At 40.6% G+C, this 24488-nt stretch overlaps 2 protein-coding genes across 4 annotated transcripts in view; one reads left to right on the forward strand and one right to left on the reverse strand.

Annotated features, from left to right (window-relative positions):
• MRPL13 (mitochondrial ribosomal protein L13) overlaps window positions 1–16762 on the forward strand; it is a 51397-nt gene extending 34635 nt beyond the window's left edge. Inside the window, exon 7 of the mRNA XM_074986723.1 lies at window positions 16153–16762. Within this exon, the coding sequence (XP_074842824.1) occupies window positions 16153–16177 (25 nt within the window). The 3' untranslated portion in view covers window positions 16178–16762. The remainder of the gene's footprint in view (window positions 1–16152) is intronic.
• Window positions 16763–21644: 4882 nt separating this feature from the next.
• COL14A1 (collagen type XIV alpha 1 chain) overlaps window positions 21645–24488 on the reverse strand; it is a 195452-nt gene continuing 192608 nt past the window's right edge. For 2 of the 3 annotated variants that reach the window (XM_074986728.1, XM_074986726.1), the window contains 2 exons: window positions 23821–23976; window positions 21645–22489 (listed from right to left, as the gene is read on the reverse strand). In XM_074986728.1, coding sequence (XP_074842829.1) covers window positions 22170–22489; window positions 23821–23976 — 476 coding nt within the window. In that variant the 3' untranslated portion in view covers window positions 21645–22169. Of the gene's footprint in view, window positions 23000–23820; window positions 23977–24488 lie in introns of all 3 variants that reach the window. The other variant, XM_074986727.1, reaches the window with a different exon arrangement.

Raw genomic sequence — 24488 nt, forward strand, 5'->3', positions numbered from 1 at the left:
AATTCTGTTGCTACCATGTGGTGTAGATAGACAGTTTTATAAGTCCATGTGATTGCAGGTAGTTCACTGATAAATGAACTTCATGATCTGTGACCATTTAAAACAAAACAAAACAAAGCTTTCCATTGCATGAGCCATGGATTGACCCTGGAGCAGTGAAAAGTTCCAAACAGCCCATATCCCTCGCACTTGCTTATCTTTGAACGTGCTTCAGTGCAACCACAATTCAGAACACATCCTGAAAAGATCTAGAGAATTCTTTTGAAAGTGGTACCCTACTTAATTTTCTTTGCCCAATAAGAACTGACATAATTGTTCCTGATCAAAACATGTTATTAAGTAAGACTCATGATCACCTAGAAAATTAGGTTGTGTAATACAGTATTGAGTTGTCTTAAATAACCTGATGACTTAGTATACCTGTAATGTTCAGCATTGTGTCATCTTGTGAGTAAACCAGAGGAAACAGTGGTGTTACCTAAAACCAAATGACATGATAATAAACGTGAACTTGCCCCTGTATGTCATGTGGAGAAAAGCCCATAGTGACTCTCTTGAATACATGATTCTGAGTCAGCCCAATTTTGACTGATAATATAAATGAGTTTCTGCCAGGCTTCTGCTCAGAAGGAGGGGAAGAGAGGAGGGAATGTATTCAAGTTGCCTTCATGGAAAGATGAACTGAAATTCTGAGGCAAGTTCTACCTACCTTCCAATTTCAGTGGCACATTACACTACATCTCCGCCGTTTATTTTCTGTAGTATACTGCACTTAAAGTCTGTGCTTCTCTTTCTTTTCTCTCAAACAGCTTCATTGTCAAGAACACTTCAGTAATTTCAAATAGTGATAGCTAGCCATAGCCCTGTTATGCATTAACTAAAAGATACAATATAGAACCTTTTCATTTTTAACAAGAAAACAATTTATTTTTAACACGAAAACAAGTCAGATAGCAGGAAGTAAAGCTGCTAAGAAGGAGCAGAATCAGATGAAGGCATTATAGCAATTAGTATGAAATAACTAGATTTAAGAGACAACTTGAAGACCTGGTATAAAATAAAGACTAGAGCCGGGGTGTCCAGCCAGATCTGAAGCAGTAGCCTTATAGCGAACGAGCACATTATTTTGGATATATATTTATATTTCAAACCAACTAGCCAACTTTAACCAGCCAAATAATCAGATATGGCTAGTGCGTTGGACACCATGGGACTAGAAGATAACAGTGACTAAGCTGGAAATGGAAGTTGAGATGTCCAAAATGGAAAGTTGTTTCCTGTGTCTGTTGTAGACAGTGATTTCAGAGTGTGATTTTTTTTTTCCTTAAAAGTTCTGTAATTTCAGAGGTTGGCAGGTATATGATGAAATTCTGAGCCTCTTACCTCCTCAAATGGGGAAGTTACACAAAAGCCAGCTGTTTGGCGCAAAGAGCCACCTTGTTTTGTATTAAGTCTGAATACGGTACTTCAGTTATCTCCAGGGAGGTGTTGCATTACAAGGGGTCAAACCCACAGTTAGTGAAACATGTAAAAAGGCCTTTTTTCTAACATGTAAGTATAAGGGATATTTATTAAATGGAAAATTATAGGTCTTATTATTCTGTCTGTCACAAGAGGCTCAAAAACAAAGTTGTAAAGATAACGCGCTTGCTAGATTGATAGGCTTTTAAAATATGTTTGTGAGAATGTATTAAGGTAGTGTACTACATTTACGTCCTTTTTAAAATGGCTATCAGTTATCACATCTGAAGTTGTTTCGCCACCTGCAGCCATTACTAAGACTGAAGCTCTTTGGGAGCAGGGACCTTCTTTTTTCCGTATTTGTGCAGTGCCTAGCACGATGGGGTGCTCCCATAATACAAATAAATAATAATTCCATCTTGGGCTATGTGGTCTCCCCAGATCTTATTAAGCAGGAATAGCCCTGGCCCATATTTAAAACTTTGGAGCTGTTGGAACTAGTGTTAAATCAGTAGCATTCTTTCCTTTTGTGTCAGTCCTCTTTCCTCAGAACAGATAGCAAACAGCCAGTGAGTGAAAAAGCTGGTCCACAACTACTCTTCTGGTGTGGCTCAGGCCTACTCTAGAGAGCAGAAGGGAAGTTCGGTTTCTGACACAACTTAGTCCTGGGACCATTGAAATTTTCAACAAGCATTCCAGTGGCTTAGGAAGTAAAGCTGTATTTTTTGTATGTAGAAACTATCTTAACAAATCCTTCCAAAAGATTACAAGAAATCCTGTAGCACCTTATAGAGTAACAGATTTATTGGAGCATAAGCTTTTGTGGGCAAAGACGCGCTTCATCAGATGCATGGAGTGGAAATTCCAGAGGCAGGTGTAAATATACAGGCATATGAAAAGAAAGGAGTACCAATCAAAAGAAAGGCCAAAGTTAACAAGGTCAATTCAGTCAGGGAGGATATAGCTCACTTCCATCAGCTGATTTGGAGGCGTGAACGCCAAGAGAGGAGAAACTGCTTGTGTAGTTGGCCAGCTATTCTCAGTCTTCGTTCAGTCCTTGATCGATAGTGTCAAACTTGCGAATGAATTGTAGCTCTGCAATTTCTCTTTGGAGTGTGTTTTGAATTTTTTTTTTGTTGCATGGTGGCTACTGAGTGTCCAGGAAGATGGAAGTGTTCTGCTGCAGATTTTTGTATGTTACCATTCGTGATATCTAATTTGTGTCCATTTAGGCTATAGCTACTCTACATTCTCCTTTCAGAGAGATGCAAATGAGGAAGCTCGAAAATGCAAACGAAATGCTGATTTACAAATCTTGTGCTTCGATTGCATTTCTGGAAGAGAGTTTTCCAAAAGCAAAAACAGCCATTTAGATGGGGTTCCTTGGGGCGGGGGGGGGCAGTATTTTCAAAAGAACCCTTCTTTCTGAAACAAAATAGGAAGAAGGGTTCTTACAAAAACCCTTTTTTTCCCCTGAAGGAACCCTGTCTACACAGCTGTTTTTGCTTTTGGAAGAGATTATGCAAATGAGGCATGAGATTTGTAAATCAGCTCTTCATTTTCATTTTCAACCTCCCTCGTGTGCATTCCTTCCCTGAAAGGGGAATGCAGTGTAGACGCAGCCTTTTTCTTTTACGTAGAAACTGTTCAGTTTGGCCAATGTGTATGGTGGGAGGTATTGCTGGCACAGGGTGGCATATATTACAGTAGTAGATGTGCAAGTGAATGAGCCCCTGATGGTGTCACTGGTGTAGTCATGCGGGCAGAGTTGGCACCGAGGTTTGTTGCAGGGATTGATTCCCAAGTTAGTTACTGTGGTGTGGTGTGTAGCTGATGGTGAGAATTTGCTGCAGGTTGGCAGGCTGTCTGTAGGTGAGGACTGGCCTGTCACCCAAGATCTGTGAGAACAGTAACAGAGGGACAGCCGTGTTAGTGTGTAATGGATCTGTCCCACGAAAGCTCATCACCTAATAAATTATTTTGTGAGTCTTTAACGTGCTACATGACTGCTTTTTTGTTAAGATCTGTGAGAATGAGGGATCATTGTCCAGGATGGGTTGTAAATCACTGATGGTGTGCTGGAGAGGTTTTCAGCGGGGGCTGTAGGTGATGGTCTCCCAACAGAATCTTGCAGTTTAGATATAGCCTAAGGGTTTAATGGCATAGCAGATTCTTTCTAGCATAGAGAGAGCCTAAGATGGTTTATTTGAAAGTATCCTGTAAGTTGTTACACACATCCTCGCACTGGCATAACAAATTAATTGTAAAATGCACCTTTAGTTAAACTGATGCAAGTTGTATGTAGACATAGGTTGCATCTACATTCAGGCAGACTGAAGCAGTAGCTGTGATAAGCAGTCTCGTAAGCTGTGAAAGAGTCATTTATCTCAGACCTTGTCTACAAGAGAAAAGATTTACCTGTTTACCTATACTGGCAATCCTTCATAGCATAGACCAGCTTATACCATTTGCACTTTCTTTTCTGTAGTAGGATTTCTGCATATATATAAAAATGTTGTCCTAAGAATTCATGCCCTTAGGAAATAGCCCATATGAGCAGATTCTCTAGTGTTGACCAGGCCTTGATGGTCAGTAACTTGGAAGCCAACTGTTGATTTAAATATCCATATTGACTATTCCCCTGAATATTTTAGTAGAGACATCCAGTTACTCTAGAATTTTGGACAGATCTTGAATAGAATTACGTTCACTTCTCTCCCCATTACTCTAAATACATTTTATATCTGTATAATTTGGAGTTAGAGAGGATGTTAACAGTGTCCTAATACTTGGTCTTTTATTTAGTATTGTGGTTAGAAATGGCTAAAATCTGTTCTGAGAAGCCCCTTTAGCTCCTGTGCAATTATCTGATAGCTGTTAATTTTGGCACAGATTGCGAAGGATCTGAAAAGTACTTGTTTTTAAAGGATGTGTTCTTATTAACATTTGATTCAGCATGAAATTCCATCTTTATAAAAATATCTGTAAAGATGAACTCTTAGTAATTAATGTATTTAACAGTGAAGTATTTGCAACCACAGCTAATTAATAAATGGTACTCAAGGAAAGTTATGCCCAAAAAGAATGCAAACTTAATTCTATATATCTTGAATATAATTATATACAAAAGAAGGTGAATGAGAACATTTCAGTAGTACAAAGGTAAAACAAATAATTTCAATATGGTAGTTTATTAAACATAAATGAAAGATAAGTAGTGAACTTCTATTGTGTGTAATGTGCTGTCATCAGTCAGTAATAAGGCCCCATTTATATGTTATGATTTTCTCAGAGATGCAGAAGAACACCATTGTAATTCATGTAGACAGTGTTTTTGTTGGTTAATAGAACTGAAGCAAAGAGTGACAGACAACTAGATAGGAAGTGGCATGATTTTCTCATCAGAGCTTGTAACTATTTGAGTTCCACTTATCCACTGTCTTCAGTTAGGAAGCTTATTTTAAATTTGCTTACCAGAAATACAGATGCTTGTGAACCAGTAGATAAATCTATTTAAAATCCATCTTACTGCCACTTAAACTGCACTTTGAGGTTGTTTTTGATTGGAAACCTGAAAAAAACACACAGGCTTTGGAAGCCTTACTCTTCAATAACTTCATACAGTGAACAACTGACCTTCAGCATAACTTATTCATCTCTCAAAGTGCACTCTCCACAGGTATGCAGGAAGGAGGTACAGAAGATAAAAAGGAGCCAATGGAACAAAAGTCTGCCCCAGCAACAGCTAGTCATGAAACCTGCTGTCACGAGTTACAAAACTTAAACCATTTTGATGCTTGTAACTTATCAGACTGACATCTTTATTTTTAGTAAATGACCCGTACTAATAGGAATTTTTACAGAGATGAATTCTTGGGTATTATAAGTAACAGGGAGCATTCCATAAACAGTGCATGCCACCAAATTCTTTTCCTCCTCTGAAAACCATGGGGCAAACCAGCACAAATTAATTCTGGCCAAGTCACGTTTAACTTGTGTTGCTTCCCCTTCCAGTCTGTCATACCCCCATCCCACAAATAGTTCAAGGGCCAGCAATCAGAAAAGGACTCGTTGGGACTGTTTTGCCAAGAATCTGGAGCTGTGCAGAAAGCAGAGCATCTGCATTGGTGGCCTTTGTCTCTACAAATTCCACCGAAATCCCCAAGCTTTGGATGCGAGGCCACCAGCATGGAGGAGCAAACATCTTCCTTGCCCTTGACAATATAATCATTTAGGAATGTGTAACTAACTAAGAAAAAACTTGCAGTAGTACAATCTCCAGTGGGTTTTTCCCCATAACACATTAGTGCTCAAGAGACTGACCTGACTTGAATAAGCTTTCCACAGAGCTGATATAGCGCCCCCTAGGAGAGTCCTACTCCTGCAGCATTTCATACTGCTGTGCAGATACAGAAACCGCTAACAGTAATTTCTTAACTGTCAATACTCAAATAGTATACTTTATCTGTTTAAATTTGACAGTGTTGAAAACCTAGGTGCCGGGGACAACAGTATCTTGCATATTGGATGATTGCAGATGGGTTGTAATTACTCTGCAAAAAATTCATAGCCTGGATCACCTACAACTGTTACCATACAGACATACCAACTACTACCATACTATTTCATATGGAATTGTTACTAACAGTTATGGGTTTTCTGTGTGGAAGGTTTTTAGTTTCCTTGTTCGTGCTAGTGACCAAAATCTAAACCAAATCAAGCCTATAAATGTCTTTTTCAACTTTGCCATTCCATTAATTTTTGTGTAGGATTATTGATGTACAGCATGTTAGCTTTAAGGCATTGACCCTTTATAGTGCTGATGTGAATTGAAATCCTATTTGAAAACTCATGCTTGTCATTGGTAAGCTTGCACTGATTATCTGGACTTCCCATCTGTTTCTTGGTCACTTTCCTTAACTGCAGAGGAGGGATGATTGCCTGTAGGCACTAAGAGAAATGCAATTTGAATACGTCAGACCTTCAAGCCAGGTGCACACTACTGACTCAGGAGCAGGCATTGACAAGTAACTCCTTTAGGAGTATTGACAAACTGCATATTTCCCCTTTAGTAGAGCTAGCTTTAAAAATCATTGCTTAGAAGACCTGTCTATAATGGCAGTTTGGGAATATTTTAGGAATATGTATACCATTGCTCAGGGAAAATCAATAGAGGACTCAGTTAAGTTTGGCTTCAGATCAGTTATTTGAAATTCAAAACAATATGTAAAAGGTAGAGCCTGGCACTCGCCTGGCTCTCTGCCCCCCACACCTCAGCCAATCCCATGGCTGGGGCTACTGAGGTGCTGGTACTCAGTACCTACACAAAAACAGCACTGGTAAAAGGTATCAAAACTAACACTGTAATTTTGAAGAGAGTTTGTTTTGTGAAATGATTTTTTAAGCTGGGATGTTGGAGAGAGAATGCCACTTCTCAGGGGGAGCATTTTATTGGCCACATGTGGTGCAAAAACTTGAGAGAATGTAACTTGTTCTTTTTGGGGCATGTTGTGAAATTAATCCTGTTGTGCATTAGTTTTAAGCAACGTGTGAGTCATGCTGTTCTTAATACATAGTTTTGAAAAATTATTCTTTGAAAGATTAATATATGAGAAATTAATCTTGTTGAAAGGAGTAATAGCTATTTAGTAGAGATGTACTAAGCAAAACTAACACATCTCTTAACAGCTTTATTAATCCAAGTATGTTAATCCAAATGTTAACCTATTGTTCTAAGACCATTGTGGTGTGACCAGTGTTATTTTACAACTGTTTATTCTGGCTGATGGCATAAAAAAAGTGTTTTCCCCACAGCAACTACTTACAGGATGGGGACTGCTGAATTCTTGATGGTTGTATTGGGGCATCAGTAGATTACAACTCAAATCCAGACTTCACAAACAAAAGCATTTCTTCTTGTTTCTTTTCTGAGACTGCCAGAACCCGGCTTTTGTTTCACAAAATATTGCTAGGCAGAAAGACTGTCTTAGTTGGAATTTGCTGACTTGATTGAAATATCTATAGGAGGCAGTAAAAAAGTATGTGAAAAGATATTTAACATCATTTTGGGGAAAAAAATGGGTTTTACTGATTTATCTCATAGTAGCTGGAAGTGATGGATTGCTGTTTAATCCCCAGTTCGCCAGAGTCTCTTTGGCTGTGTCTACACTTGCAGTCTTTTTTTGAAAGAGGCATGCAAATGAGGGGAATAGAAAACGCAAATGGTGTGCAGATTTGCATATGTGGCACCTCATTTGCATATTCTTATTTCAAAATAGCTTCTTTTGAAAGAAGAAAACCAGTGTAGAAGGGAAGAAGGATGCTTTCAAAGATGGGGTTTACTTTCAAAAGAGCAGTGTCTACACTGGTTTTCTTCTTTCGAAAGAAGCTATTTCAAAACAAGAATATGCAAATGTGTCAGAGATGCAAATCTGTGCCTCATTTACATTTTCAATTTCCCTCATTTGCATGCCTTTTTCGAAAGAAGAATTCAAGTGTAGACACAGCCGTTGTGAATTTGTCTTGTGCTGCATTCGAGTTTGGTTTGATAAGCAGTTACATGTGGAAATACTGTTGCATTGCTGGAGACAAAACATGAGATTGAAAAAAAGTCTCTTTTTAAGAAAACATTGAAACATTTACATTCCTGTAGTAGCCCCATCTGACTGACTGACTGACTAAGTTAGATCATATATTAACCTGCCTAAGCAACTCCATTCTCAACAGAAGGAAAGAGAGAAGAATATTCCTTGAACAAGTTTCATGTCTGAGCAAGAAAGGCCTCAATGATTCCTCTGGCCATCTTAATCGCTAAGGCTATGTCTACATGAGAAGCCTCTGTTGACAGAAGTCACTGTTGGAAGGGATTTCCTGGCAGAACTTCTATCGACAGATTGTATCTACACATAAAAGCAGATAGAAAGAGCAATCCGGTCTTTCGACAGAAAGTAGTCAGACTGCCCAGCCCTCTCTCAACAGAATGTCTGACCAGAAGCTCTGCAAACAGGGCTGCCCAGTGAACCAGGAGCTCTGTCTATTGATAAAAGGGCCCTGGAGCGTTTACACAGCTGTTTTGTTGACAGAACACTGTCAAAAGAGGAGTTATACCTGAATGGGGAGAGTTCGAACGCTGCCAGCAGATGTGCTGGGTTTTGTCAACAAACTGTCAACAAAGCGCATTTTGTGTGTAGACTCTCCATGGTTGCTACCAACAAAAGCCCAGTTTTGTCAGGAAAAGCCTCTCATGTAGAGATAGCCTTTGGGCGTCTGTGCATAGTTTCAGAATTATTTTGATAAAATTACAGGTTATTATTCTGAAAGCTGTCTTCATAATCAGTTCTGTTTGTTTAACTCCCTTCAGCCCACCACCACTTTAGTACTTTCCTGTGAGGATTGGTGGGGAGTTCACAGATTCTTTCTCTTTAAGGATATTTACAAAGAGGGTTTCGTAATCTTTCTTATGCAATGCCTAATCAGCCTATGGATTGCATTCCCCAAAGTATTGAATCTAAGGCTATGTCTACACTTGAGCAATCTGTTGACAGAAGTTTGTCAGAAGATATCTTCTGACAGACAAAACTTGTGTCAACAGATCGCAGTCAGACTGCCAAGTGGATCGAAAGATCATTCCACTCTGTTGACAGACAGCAGCCAGACTGCCTGGCCGCTCTCTCAACAAAACAGCCAACCAGAAGCACAGCACACAGGGCTGCCCAATGTCCTGGAAACCTTCTCTGTCAACAGAGGGCCTCCCGGAATGTCCAGACCATCTTGGGCGTTCTCCCTCCCTGGGGAGCGGCAGAGCGCTATTGACAGAAGTGCCGCGTTCTGTTGGTTTACGGTTGACAGAATATCTTGGGAATGTGGACACTGCATGGGTTTATCGACAAAACACCAGTTTTGTGGACAAAACTCTCCAGTGTAGACATAACTTAAGAAGGATTCAAACAATATAGATTATAAGAATATCCAGATATACATGAGTATGAAATAAGAAAGAAAAAAAATTGTAAATGATATGATCCCTTCATTGAGGACATAAGCCAGCCTATCTGTTATGGCAGAATAATTATCCAGGAACAAGTTATTCCTGATTTACCGACTTGAGATTTCCTGCACTTCCCTCCAAGGCATTGCTAGCTAGCCACTGCCGAATATGCTCTACTGGTCTTGATAGACCACTGATCTGATACATTATGGTAGTTCCTGTGTTTTCCAGCAACAACATACTACAAGGCATTTTGTATTTAAAAAAAAGAAATCATTCTCTGTCTTTTACACTCCGTGGACCACAGCATGAAAGAGAGAAATACAGTGCTACTGTTGTATTAACTGAGGTGGAATATATCAGTTACAGTGTTAGTGTAACTAAGTGACTGACTGTGGTTAAAGAGGGCCTGGGGTTTGGCATACCTTAGCCTGCTAAGCAGGCCCACTGACAGGGGGAGGGCAAAGAAGGTAGTTGCTCCACAGCCCAGCATTTCAAAGGGGCCTGGAACTTGGACAGCCTCTGCTGCAACTTTGTCAGCAGTGGCAGGACCTCTGGGCCCTGTGAAGTGCTGTAACAGCCTTGCTTCACTGCAGCTGTGAGGGAGCTGGGGGAGGGGTCAGCATCATGGTCTGAGCAGCGCTAAGGGCTGACTGACCTTAGCCATGTGCCTTCCAAGGGCTCAGAGCCAGGCTCCCTTCTCACCTTGCCCCACTGCTGCTAAGTACCATTAAAAGTCTTTATAACATTTTATCAGAAGTATAGAAAATGAAGGGAAAACGGTTAAAGCATTTGAAATATAAAGTATTGAAAAAGGTTTTGGTTCTCTTTCCCTTGGGTGATTTTTTAGCAAGAATTATCACCTTGTTTGACAGTCTCTGAGATTGTATCAAGGGTGGTAATAAATGTCCTTTTTGAGGAAAAGAGATGAAGTGAGTTGGATGGGCTAGAGCTGTTGTGATCTCTATTCTTGTTAAAATCCAGTCTTGTTTTGTAAGAAGTGAAAACAAGACAAACAGAGCTAAAATGGGAGAGGAGAAGAATAACAAAGATAAAGAATGAAGCTTCTGCCTCTGGTTTTCACTTTCACCTACAGCTCACTGATGGATAAAACCACCTCAGCACACAGTCTGATCAGCCACTCCTAGACCTAGCAAAGTCCTATCCACTTCAAGCTGCTTAGGGCATTGTTTTTAGTTGCCTCTTCCTTGTCACAGGGTTACCACGGAGGTGCAAAATAGATAGTCTTAACCAGTTAAGCTAAACCATTGTTAGACAAAAGAAAAAGGAGAGGGATAGGAAAGATAAGAGATAAGGTAGGGAAGGAGCTGGACACAGGAGCGGTGAGGAGGGAAGAGAGAGACAGAGGGCTTGTCTATATTTACTGGCAGATTGACCTGTTCAGGGTCAATCTTCTGGAGTTTGATTTTGTGTGTCTGGTAAAGATGCACGAAATTGATCTCTCTGGAGTCAGCAGTTGACCTCCTGTACTCCTCCTGTCTCAAGGAGTAAGGGAGGTCGATGGGAGAGAAGCCCCCGTTGACCTCCCTCAGGGAGGACAGACTTTACAGTTGACTACAGATAATGTCGATTCTAGGTATGGAATTGCCATAACTAGAATAGTTTATCTGCAGTAAACTGTAAGGTCTAGCATAGACCAAGGCATAGTCTAACACCCCAGATGGTGACTGGGATTCAGACAGAGTCACTGGAGGTGATGGTGTCATCCTGGTTCCTCTTCCTCTCTTACCTGATGTGATCATGACATCTCAGGATCAGGATTATGAAGGCCTAGTGTGCCAGGAGACAGTGGGGATAGCAGCCATGATGGTGCAGCTCTCTCCAGTAGCCAGTTTCCTCCCTGTAATCTTCTTCTTTAAGGAACCGCGTGGGAGATGGGTATTGGAGAGAGGGGAAGGCTAAACCTACCTATGTTGCATGTGCGGCCCCGGCCACACTCCATGCCCAAGCCCCTTACTGATTTTCACCATGCTGTGCTGTGGGGTCCCTGAGCCAGTGGTGCTGGACTCAGAGGAGGGGGGCCAGAGGTCATTGCCCTCCTATTCCCCCTGAGGCCCTGGCCAGGCCAGTGAGGGAGCCCAGGCAGCTGTGGAGAGCCCTGTCAGATCCTCCACCTATCTACAGCTGGGGGAAGGCTGAGAGCAGCCCCTGGCACAAGTGTCTGAGCTCCCCAGCCCCCTGGGGCAGTAGGAAAGTCTGCAGCTCTGTGCTGGCTCAAAGAGCTACGGCTCTTATCACGGCCAGGCTGTCGCTCACTGCCTGCCATACATGAGCCAGGTACAGGACAGCTGAACATGCAGCTGTAAGGAGCCTGGGTTCCTCCATCTGTCCTGGGTGGAGGGCCTGGAACATGGGCAGGAAGGTGCCTGTCTTTGCCTCTGCCTCAGGCGGGGACCTCTGTCCCCACTTCAGAGACAGCTCTGAGCCCCTTGCCACAGGCTGGTGCTACTGGAGATTGTGCTGAGCTCCCTGCCTGCCACTCTGAGGTTTGGGCTTGGCGCCGTGTTGCCTGCCTTTCTACACACCCCTGCGTGCTCTGGAACTGGGTACGCCCCCCTCTGGGCTTTGACATGTGAAGGGGGTGCACCCCCAGCTGGGAGAGTGGGCTAGCTGGGAGCTCACCTCCCCAGGACCTCAGGTTATCCTCCACCCATGAGGAACCTGAAAGGGAGTCATGAATGGACTATCCCATCCTGTCGCGGCTTACGCCATGCTGCTGTCTAGCTCAAGGGCTCCTGAGGAGGCAGCCCAGCACTGCAGAGCAGAGAGGGGCAGGCACAGCTGGAACTGCCCAGGGCCAAGCCACAGGGGGAGCCAGAGCCCGCTCCAGCCACCTGCTTCCACCAGCCAGGGGAATTCTGGGGATTTCCCAAACCCCCACCCCAATTTAGACAAAATTTAATTTCTGTGGAGGTAAATTAGGATGTTACTGTAATTTAACTTGTTGGCTTCATATTGTACTCAAGTATGTAATGGTGACTGCAAAAGATTCCATATCCTCATATTTAAACAGGCAAAGTGAAGTAAGAATCCTTAAGCTTCTATTCTTAACATTTTCTCAAGAAAATTATGTGCTATATTGCTGGGGATTTTCAAGTTTTTCTTTTCTCTTCCTTGTTTTCAAACTGCCCATGTAAGAGCAATATTGAAGGCTTAATTCTTTTATGGGTTCCATTTTCTGCTTTATTCTGGAAACCAGTACAGTATACTCAAAGCTTTATCCTGGTAGTTACGAATACCAAACCTATTATATGCTATAGAACACAGGAAGTCAATGATTAAGTTGGGAAATACGTAGCATGGTGCAATATTGTGGTATTGCGTTGACTTAACACCTTTCTTCCAAATAGTTGCATAAACTCTGAATTCAAAAGGGGAAGTTGTGCAGATAAATGTACTCAAGTGTTCCTATAAATCCTGGCTTTTGTTTCTTTGGAAGTTGGCTGTCTAAGCTGGGCATATACAAAAGTCTTTGTACGCTGATGCATGTTAGGGACTAAACAGTGGCCTTGGCTACACTAGCCAAGACTTTTCTGTTTTTTAAAATGTGTAGCCTTTCTCCTCAGGCAGCAGATGAAGTTCTGAAGCAGGTCTTCCCAGGGGACCTCATTTCCTTTTTGAAGTAGTTAAAGGACTGGTGCTTTCTAAGGTTTCACTGAAACAGTTTGTTCAAACACTTATTGCAGTGTTTTGTTAAGGGAGAGAGAGAGAGAAATGATTTCCCTCCACAGTGGGACACCCTTTCTTACATTTTTATGGTTTATCAGCAAGGGGCTTTTCTTTGGTGTTCACATGTATCTTATAATGTTTTCTGAGTTGGATTAGTTTTTTTCTTTTAAGTTTCAGTTCTTTCTGTGACAAAACACTGATATCACCCTTATCAAAGGCAGTATTTTTCAAGGCTTAGCTGTGCCAGTGCCAAGTACAGTCTGCAAAGCAGAGGCTGTTGCTTTCAAAAAGCAAATTACCAAGAGCTGTGAAAGCTTAGTGTGCTTTTATAAAAGGTTTAGGAACTTTTATGTTTGTTCATGGTGGATTTTCAGCAGAGACAAGTCAGCTTTTGAGCTTCATTAACCTAATACAGCTGGAAACTGAGGCTCTAATTCCTTTTGACTTTGAAACAACAAAATGCAAGTCCAGATTGCAGTCTGCATGCAGAAAAACATAAACAGCCCTGAATGTTTTTCCAGCCCAGTGAAAAGTTTTGTGAGATCCTCAGATCTGTAACCAGTTAAGCCTATGCTTGACCTGCTGAGATTGCCAGCTCATGCGACTGAAGTGTTAAGCTGCCATTCAAAGAGAAACAAATTTCAGTGCTCAGGAAAAGGAAGGGTTGTTGTGTGTGTGTATTGAATGATTTGGTCCATGCAAAAGAACTCTGAAGTACTTGGTAAGAGGCAGCTCATTTTAACATGCAATCAGTAGTATCTGTCATGGGATTTTCAGAATCCATGAGTGTTAGCCAACTCAGCTATTGCTGAAGTCAGGTGAAATGCCTATTGACTTTAGTAGGAGCAAAGTTAGGCCAAAGTTGAGCATTTGTGAAAATCCTAGTTTTAATGCACAACAGACACGACAGCATTTTGAACTATATGAGCATGTACCTAGGGTGAGCTTCAGAGTAAAACAATTTGGAACATTTTCAAAGATTTGTGGAGATGGCACCTTGCAAAGCTCTGGGAAACATGGCTTGCTTCATTTACCAGCTACTGAATGCTGGACTTCTATATTATAATTAAATGAACATTGTCTGATTGTTTAAATATTTCCTTGTAAGTCAGTACTTGTTATTTACGGTTGTTGCTGAATATGGAATGAAGACAGAATTCAAAATTTAATACAAATAGTATACTACTATCGTGGTACAATTGACTGAACAGAGTATAAAAGATCAGTTGTCCCTTTTTCTTTAATTTATAGTCACAGGACTTACTGATAAGAAGCTAAGGTCTTATTGTGGATCACCACTTCAGTTGCATTTATATAAAGTAGCATTTCACATGTGCCCTTTATACTGCTTTCCGGTCCACTGAAAAATGCTGAATCCTGAACGTATGTACAGCTTTGACACCTACCAAGATACAGTGAGATTTTTGCATGGTTTCTGTGGAGCCGTCGAGATGCAGGCTTTGCATGGTCCCTGCTGTGAATTCCTGAAGTTAGCCCGAGTTCAGCATACTTCTTCACTGACTTCCTGATCTTTGAATGCCATTTGTGAAAATCTAGTCTTGTTTACTTTTCTGAATTGCATGTGACAGTGACAATGAAATATTCCAGTCTTTGTCTTTACTCATGTAATTCACTTGGAATCATTTGAACTAACATTCTGTATGCTGATTGGCTTATATGCTGATGTCACTCCTTTTTGAAATCTTATTTGTATCCGGTTAGAACTGGCAGAGAGCTGTAGAGTTCCTTTACCCATTTCCAGTTAGAATGTGAAAGCAGCTGTTGCTTTTAGAAAGTTGTATTAAGGCAGACTGCGTTTTAAAGCAGTTTGGTGATGCTGTCCATAGTACATGCTCCCTCCATCTCATGTTACCATATCATTCCTTTACCAATAGACATCTATCTTCAAAAATGACTAGGGAGTCTGGACAGTTCCTCAGAGTCTGCTGGGGGTGTCAGGGCTACATCCTATGACAGTACTGAGCAGTCTTCAGAAGGCTGGGATCTAGCCTGACCCAGTGCCCAGTAGAGTCAGGGAAAAGTCTATTTCTACTGTTAGTGGGTGTTACTGGCAGAGAGCGTCAGGGGCTTGTAACGCTTTTGTTTGCCCCAGGAAGGCCAGGACATTATGAATAGTCCATACTAGTGGATTTTTAAATTCTTTGGCTTTAGTGGTTTGTGATGATAAGAAAGTGCTTATTCAGATTTAAAAACAAACTTAAGTTTGGGGAATAATGAGTAGAACTTAGTCATTTGACGAATACATTCATTTGAAGATGCACTGTTACATTTGTGATGATGGGGAACAGATAATCTAGACCCAGTATCAAACAACTTGGAAACAATGATTGAAGCTTATAAATTGCCAAAGCTATGTGGCTGTGTAACTCCTTGCTCTGGTATATTATTGCTGGGTTTGTATCTTCATTTATCTTAAAAAAACACCACCACAACCAAACAGTTGAAATTTCAAGCACCAAAAATAAGGAAATTACAGTACATATAGGCTACATCTACACAAGAAGCCTCTGTTGACAGCAGTCACTGTCTGAAGGGAACTCCCAATAAAACTTCTGTTGACAGATTGCATCTACACATAAAGGCAGATGGAAAAAGCAATCTGCTCTGACAGAGCAGCCATATTGCCAAGCCCTTTCTTGACAGAACAGCTGACCAGAAGCTCTGCAAACAGGGCTGACCGGTGAACTGGAAGCCCTGTCTCTCGACCAAGGGGCCCTGGAGCATCTACACGGCTGTTTTGTTGACAGAACACTGTCAAGAGATGCGTTATACCTGAACGGGGAGAAGTATAACACTGCCGGTGTACGTGCTGTTGACAAAGTGTATTTTGCATGTAGACACGCTGCGGTTTTTCCCAACCGAAGCCCAGTTTTGCCAGGAACAAGCCGCTCATGTAGACGTAGCCATGGTGTTTACTGCATTTTTAAGTCAAAGATGTATTTTCTCTGCCTGTTTTTCTTGATATGAGATGTTTGGTTGTTTTTTTTCCATAGACCTAAAGATTATCGCAAGTTATGAAAAAGAACTGGGAGAGAAACTGCTGGCTTTCCTGCAGAAGATAAGCTTCAGAATCGCAAACTTGGAAACCCACATACATCTTCATACATCTTAATTATCCATTCTATGCAGGGGACAGTTTTTGTTGTTTTTTTTTCATGTACAAGGAAAGTTTTTGTTTGAGGAAGATCAATAATCTTTAGTATAATAAAAACAGAGCTAAACACTGATATAATATGTTGGTGTTACCTGTTCTAGGATGTATTATATGAATCTGGCCTTCAATTTTGAATGTTAATAAAAGGGTTTTTATTTTATTTCTCTGTATAGAGCACCAGTTAACTTTCTGGTTATATTAACATCTAATGGAAACCCATAGCTTAAATGTCAGTAAACAATCTCAGACTAAAAGCTACAGAATTCTCTCTCCTTTTCTCTTGGAACAATAGCAGTGAATAACTCTGGGCATTTCACTTCCACACGCTGTATAGTAATTCTAAGTTACCTGTTTTACCATCCTGCCAGAGCACATTTTATCTGTACACATTTGATGGAACAGAATGCAAAATCCAGTTTTCTTAATCAATAAAAGTATTTTGAACCCTTTGATGCTTGCACAGCCTGTTTTGGAGCTTCAGGAAACTTTGACTTGTGTTATCCAAGGAAGTCATTTGTCACTTCATGTTTATTGATAACTAAACATTTTTAAACTGAGTGCAAATAAGCCTGTATTGTTAAGTCTTTTACCCCACTTCTTCAGAAAACCTTTATCCAGCTTGCCAGGGTCCCACTGAAGAAAGAGGCCTTTGGAGCAGCTCACATGTTTTCATTTTTGTGTGTGTTGTTGACAAACCTGGAGAGGGTGTACTGTCTGAGAGTCAGCCAGGGACTGAGCTGCCTACAACTGGACCTGAGCACTGCAAACCAGAGGCAGAGGGAGTGCAATGGCCCCATCTTGGCCCTTATGTGCCCTCGGTCCCTAACATGGTGACAGAGGGGTGGTGTCCAGTGTGGAGTAAATTTGATGTGCATCAAGGTAGGTACAGATGTGCACCGCTAATAGAAACACACACTGCCCATTGTGGGAGGCTGTTAGTGCTCTGCTAATCAGCTGGGTGGCTGTGTAAGCACCCAGCCTACAGGGAACGCTGTGAGTTTCCACATGACCATGTCTGCCTTAAAAATAAATTGAGAAACACTGTACCAGGTCACAGTTTACTGCAAATGGTTTGTCCATAGCTCAGCACTCAGCCACAGGAATGTACATCTTGGGCTGTGCCTGATTTTACAACTTTTTTTCCTGGATATCAGAGGAAGAGCAAACCTGCATGGGAACTCCTCGCTGGGCTCACTTCAGTAGAGAAAGAGCGCACTGAAACAAGAAAATCCCTGCACAGGACACCAACTTCAAGCCAAAATCTGTCCTTCACGTCTGTCTTAGGATAGCAGAGTTGTTTTACTTAACCTACAGTAATGCAGCATTTCTCTTACCGATCCCAAACAGTGAAACTGATGATAGGCAAAATAACTATGTAGTGATTCAAATTAAGGTGAAAATTCTAAGGGACTTTTGCAACAACCTTTTCACTCACAAGTAAGCTACCCTTTTAAAGTCAGTAGAGCTGTTTGTATACAGTGCTCCTAAGAGAGGGGAAAGGATGCTGGAATTAAACTCTTAATTTAGCCTTTGAGATTTTGGGTGCTGGACTGCATGTCTGCCAATTTTTATTTCTTTAGTCTGCAGGGGAAATTTTGGCTACTTTTTCTATTGCCAAAACATAAGAAGCAGTACCTTTTGGTTTGGTTGAAATGTATTTTTCATATCAGCCATTTCTTTCGCATTCAGACGGACTTATTTAAGGAAACATTCTTATCCAGTTATCTTAAAGCCTAATTTCTCAGTCCATTAAAGTATAACAACAGTATGTTTTTTAAAAAGCATCAGACTTTTTGAAATAAGCCCTCTTTTTGTGTAAGGATAACATATGTATTTTATAGGTAGGCACTGGATGTTTCAGCCATTCATCCGGTGTTAAATACATAGAAATCAGCAACTTTAATATATTAGACCATCTGGCAAAGTCTGTCACTCTCTCAGGATTCAAGTGACTGGATTTTGGAGTGAATGGTGAGCCTCAGCAGCTGTCTTTTACTTTTTTTGGCAAATGCACAAATTCCAAATAAAATATTTTTATTGCTCTTTAGACAGGAACAACCTCTTTCTTTATCATCAGAGAAGACACTAGGTCACATATATCAACTTTTGTGTATGAGGTACTTTGATTATGCTAAGCCAGTAAGTCTCATCAATTTTAATATGCGCTTGAGGAAACTGTAAATATAGGCTCAAGTCATAAACTATAATACATAAATTAATTCATAATGTGATACATAACCAAAGTCATTCTCTAACTTGTATGTTAAAAGGATTTATGTGCAGGGGAGGGGTGTGGACATTGTTGTTTCATAGTGGGATTAACGCTAATATTTGAGGAATATGGAGCGAGAACACAACTAGCACAGTGATTGTATATTGTAGTGGTTAATATTGTACAGGCAGCAAAAGATCCTGATAAGTCTTGAATCTATATTACTATTCTAACATAGTTATTTGAGTTTATATAATGGTGGGGTTATTAATAGGAGGGTTTCACTCTGGAGGCAGGATTACTTTATCAAGCTATAAAAATTCGACACGTTAACGTGGTATGAACAGAGACATCAATTACTTCATGCATTACAAGGACTGCTTCCCTTCCTTTGATGCTCGTAATTATCTCAGGCAGGGCAATTAACATCCCCCCACCCCTCATCTCCCTCCTATGTATTTGATTTGTTAGGTTTTTTGCCTTTTTTTTTTTTTTGGTCCTCTGTACCTATAAATGTGAGGCTACCTCTCTGTTACTGTATCAAGCTATGTTAGTCTGTATCCTAACAAAACAAGCAAGCAGTCACATGTCAGTTTAAAGGCTAACAAAATAATGTATTAGATGATGAGCTTTCATGGGGCAGACCTACTTCTTCAGATGTGAAGAAGTGGGTCTGTCTGACGAAAGCGCATCACCGAAGATATTGTTAGCCTTTAAAGTGCTACATGACTGCTTGTTTGTTTAGTCAAGCTAGTTAACCTGGCAGTGAAATTGTAGAGAGAGAGAGAGTGTGTGTGTGTCTCTCTCTCTAATGGTTGAGTTTAGCAAATAGATGTAAGTCGTTTAGACACATCTCATCGCTTTAATGGACAGTATGTCTCAATCCCCTAGACTGCTGCCACAATCAGAGTCTGTGCATTATAATGTATTTACACATAACTAAATACTTCACATTAAAGACATCCTGAATCTTTAATGCATACAGCTCTAGTTAACCTGTTAGGGGACAAAAAATCAATTTTATTTTAGGAACATCCCAAATAGACCTGAGCCAATCATGGAATATTAGTCTATTGCCAGTCACACAGAGGAGCTTACTGATTTAGCCTGGGAAATAATTTTGAGTAACACTTAGTTAATGGACCAGTCTTAAACTGGTGTGGCTGCCTTAACTTCCAAAGACACTATGCTGATTCACACAAACAAAGCTAAGTGCCAGGAATGGTGGGGTTAACATAAGCAAAGAATATGCTGTCAAGTATTGCTAACATTATCCTGTATGTGGCTTTAGATCCACTTTTCTAAGGCTACATCTACAGTTAGTGGGAATGTCGAAAGCTGCTATGCAATTTTAGGTGTGCCAACTGTGTGTGGGATTTTGCAGCCATTCACATAGGTCCCTGTCTTCACTGCAGGTCACCAGGAGCACTCCCCCTGCCAACATTCCTTAATCCTTGCGGCTTGCAAGACGTTCCAGGTTTGACATTGATTTCGAAATGCACCATTTCACGCATGCACAAAACAGAACCCCAGAAGATTGAACCCAAGCATTTGATCTTCCATGGCTAGTGTATACCTAGTGATTATTTTTGCCACTGTTTCCTCCGGTCATGCTATCAGCAAACTAACTTCAGTTCAGTATACACAGTGAGAGGCTCTGGATTTCTTAAAGAGGTTAAACATACATAAATGCTAGCTAGAAAAGGTCCAAAAAAGGTTTATTTTGTTGCACTGAAGGATGCATGTGGCCCTCTTCAGAACATTAAACTAAGTTCTGTACTAATATGTGAAAATACTTTAGTAGCCTACCAATTGCATACAACCATTTTTGCCTACATTATTAGGTATGCCTGTGACAAAATGATTTCTAAAGTTGTTAGCACCTAATCTCATTAGCAATTTTGTCTGATTGAGACTGCAGAAATAGGCTCACTATGTTCCAGCATTTTCATAAATAGGTACAACTGCCCTCTGACATTTAAATGTTATCCCAGTACCTATTTGCTATACTTAATTAGCTCAAAAACTTGTATATGCATCTCTTATAATTTGTTAATGAATCTATAAATTAGATCATTAAAAGAACTTCAAAGGTTTAACTGGGCAAGTTAGTATTCAGTTCCTCCTAATTTGGCTGGAATAAAAAAAAAAAAATTCTGCTAGTCCGTGAGAGTCAGGTTTGAGGGTTTATCTGGCAAGGAATTATTGTGTAAGAATGTGCATATGGCTGCCATGAAAAATAGTCGATTATTCTTTGCCATGCTACCATACCGCTGCAAAATTAAAGATGTCCCAGTGAGAAAACTCTTCAGTTCACAACTTACAATGACAGGAGACTGGTAAGAATTAGTGGGCTAAGAAATAACAGTGCAGAAATTAAAGTTCAGAATGGAAACGTCTGGTTATCTTACTGGAAAGAGCACTCGGAAACCAACGGATGGTGATACTGCTGTGCGTGCGGACGCTGGTAAATTGGGGCCTAATTTTGGCTGGAGGTTTTCAGAATGTACAGAAAATGTAGAGCCTCTTCAGGCACTAAATGCCGATGATTTCCCCACCACCACAGCCTTTAGTGGGATGAGCTACAGGAACACACCATGGGCCACAAGCAGAGACTGAGAGTCCTCAGCTGGATGAGAATGAACACACATTGGCCTCTATCAGGGGAAGGAAGATGATCTGTTCTGAACAATAACCACAGAGTCAGCTGCTTCATCATTGCTATGCAGTCGCCTAGTTCAATACACAAGCATTTAAGAAGCAGAAGAGTAGACAAAAACTTAACTCTGTCAAACATGGGTAAGAATTAAAATTTGGTGCAATTATTAAATTAGAATTTTTTATGGTGCTTGGCATACTGGAGCCTTGATCCAGGCTTATGCACACCTGTAATACAAATAACTTTGTTTCGGCAAGGTTTGTCAATAGATAAAAGGCCTTGCCTGCCTTGCCACCTGAGTACTGTTCTCCAGTTGCCCACAGTGGAACACACATAGGCATCTATATTCTGTCTTTACACATTGGCATCTGAAGTTTTGTCCAAATATTTGGACCTGAAATCAACAAAATGGAAAGTAAATTTATGAAAGTTTACAACTTTTTATTTGCATACAAAACAACTGAAATATTTTCACAATAAATTATCAGCATGTTCTCATAAAATGTTGTATAGTCTGACTACCTAGTGTGAAAAAATCCCATTAACATAAGACTTGTTTGTGAAAGGATGTAACAACCAGCCATAAAGAGACTTACTGGCTATGCAGTCTCTTCGGGCATGAATTTAGGAAGAAAAGCAATCTACCGAAATATTAATGGAACAAATAAGAAAAATGGACAGCGAGATACAACTGAATTAACTTCTTAATTGTACCAATTGTGATGCACTTCTTATAGATACAGTTTGAATAGTGTGTCAAACAGTACAGAACAAAGGTCTGCAAATGACCTTTTAATCTTCTAGCACCAACCCACTAACATACTAATATTTTCTGGCATGCAACATTATTTGTTCCACTGAAGTGGTTGTGTACATTTTTTCCCCTTTAATATATGAGCATGTAACCATTTCCATGATGATCATTTAGGCAATTGACCACAAGCCTAAAAATATATGCACATAAATTTTCCCTTTTAATAGTTCCTTAAGCAGTTTTTTTAATTGCCTTCTTGCGCACTGAAGAGTTCACATTTCTTTTTGCAATTTTCCTTGCGAAGCGACTAATTCCAGGGGATCTCACTTCCATGGCTTCCATCTCTTCCCGAACAGGAGTAAACTCTGGTTGAGCAATACGAGGTTCTGGATAGGAGGACTGGGGATATTGAGCTCCTTGGGGGTAGGACCCATGAACTATATGTTGCTGTTGTTCACCATCATAGAGTTCCTCGGGGTCATACATTTGGTAGGAGTTATGTGGCAATTGCACTACAGGGATGTCTTGATCAGTTGCATCACCGTATCCACCTTACCCCACCACCAGCGAGAGTATTCATATGGGTAGCACAAAAAGGAGGGGAGCAGAAAATTAAAGTAGTAATTAGGGAATTTGAATATTACATGTCTCTTTAAAGATGATATCTTTAATTCACAAACAGGAACATGAAACATTTAACAGCAAGAGAGATTGGAAACAAAGCTACCACTTGACAGCCAAGTTAGTTGGAAACCATCACCAAACATTACACCATTGTGCTTTATTACATATTCAGTCCATTTATCTGCTTTACAAGATTCCAGTTATTTCCTAGAATCTATGATTAATGAACAGAAAAAGTCATGCAAATTTTAACAGGGCAGGGAGACTAAGTGCATATACAGCAGTTAAGCAAAGTCCGCTAGTGGTGGTCAATATTGTTGATGGAAAGTAAGGGGCAGTTCTGTATCCATTTCTGACCTTCAGCCAAATGAAAGGAAAAATGCAACCAGAATGAGCTTTTCACCTTCTGGAGTGGAAGCCATTGTAAGGGATTGGGCCTTTAAATAGGAAATGAACAATGAGGATTAGGGATAGTAAGAAGAAAAGGATGGGGAAAGATGAACAACAAAAACATACAGATCAGTAAAACATACAAACTGTCTCATGAATTACATTTGTAGTGACTAACATTGTACACAAGCAGAAAGCTAAACTTCATTAACATGACTGTCACAATTGCTGTTAATTTCCCTTCCACAGCCTCTATATACTACACAGAAAACATTACCATACAGGCACCCTAAATGATACAGAAGGGACTTTAGAAAAGAGCCTGTTTTCTGTATTATGTTTGATTGGTTAACGACGAGCACGTGCAGCCTTCTTTCAGGTTACAGTAGTTTTCATTTAGCAGAGTTCATGCTGTCATGCTGTACAGAAGCACATGAATAAGGAAACTGTAGTTTAAAAGACTACAGATGTAAAACTCCACTGTCACAAACATTAGAACATGGAGACTCAACAAAAACAACACTCAGTTGACATGTAATGGAATCGTACAATTGGACAGTGCCACAAACATATACAAGACAGTGCTGATATGCTTCATTCATGAGATTGGCCTTCTGGGTTTGATGGATATTTTCTTATTTCTTACCTTAAGGTTACACTCCTTTCTCAGTGTAAATCCATAAATCAGAGCAGAATTAGTCCCACAGCTTTTCAAGGAGGTATAACATTTTAAGGCAAGGTTTTATCAGAAGCCTCCATCTTACTTTGGCTCTTGGGTTAAAGTGCTACACTTCCTTCTCATTGCTCTCCATCTACAGAGCTGAGTCCTGAAGGCCAGCTAAAGACCACACTGATGAAGCATACTCACCTCCCACATCATACCCCGCACAAGAAGAAGGATCACAGTAGCCAGGTTGGCCAGAAGGACCTTGTGGACCAGGAACACCTGTATGACCAGTTGGACCTCGTGGGCCTGGGGATCCTGGTGGCCCTGGGCTGCCAGTTCTACTTTCACCTGAAGGTCCTGCATAAAATACATGCATGAAATGAAGAGCATCCAGAGAACATCCTGGCTGTGCTACACATCTGCTTCACTAAAACTGGAGGGACTCCTGGGAATGCCTTAACATTTCCCTGGCAAAGTGGGGACAGTGTTGGGTGATTTCCCTACTTCTGATGAGCCTCATGTCCTCACTGCTAAGACTATCAGACAGAGTTTTTTTCAGCCTGAACGTTTACTTTAACACTTCTGATGATGGCTGGCGGTCTAGGCTCATCAGATTGCACCAATGTCAGGTAACGCTTTGGGGGAGGATACTCCAGGCTCCCTTACCTCCTCCAGTTTGTATGGCACACATGGAACATTAATCCTTTTGAGCAATCTACTCAAGGGGACAAATCCTGGCCCTACTGAAGTCAATTTGTTTTTGTTCTCCTGGGCCTGAATTTCACCCTGTATATTTTTCCATGAACTAAATATAAACCTTTCCAGAAGTCATAAATATTTCAATAAGAAACCAACTGCAGCCACGCCTC

The sequence above is a fragment of the Carettochelys insculpta genome, chromosome 2 (assembly GCF_033958435.1).
Source record: "Carettochelys insculpta isolate YL-2023 chromosome 2, ASM3395843v1, whole genome shotgun sequence".
In the NCBI taxonomy this organism is placed as follows: domain Eukaryota; kingdom Metazoa; phylum Chordata; order Testudines; family Carettochelyidae; genus Carettochelys; species Carettochelys insculpta.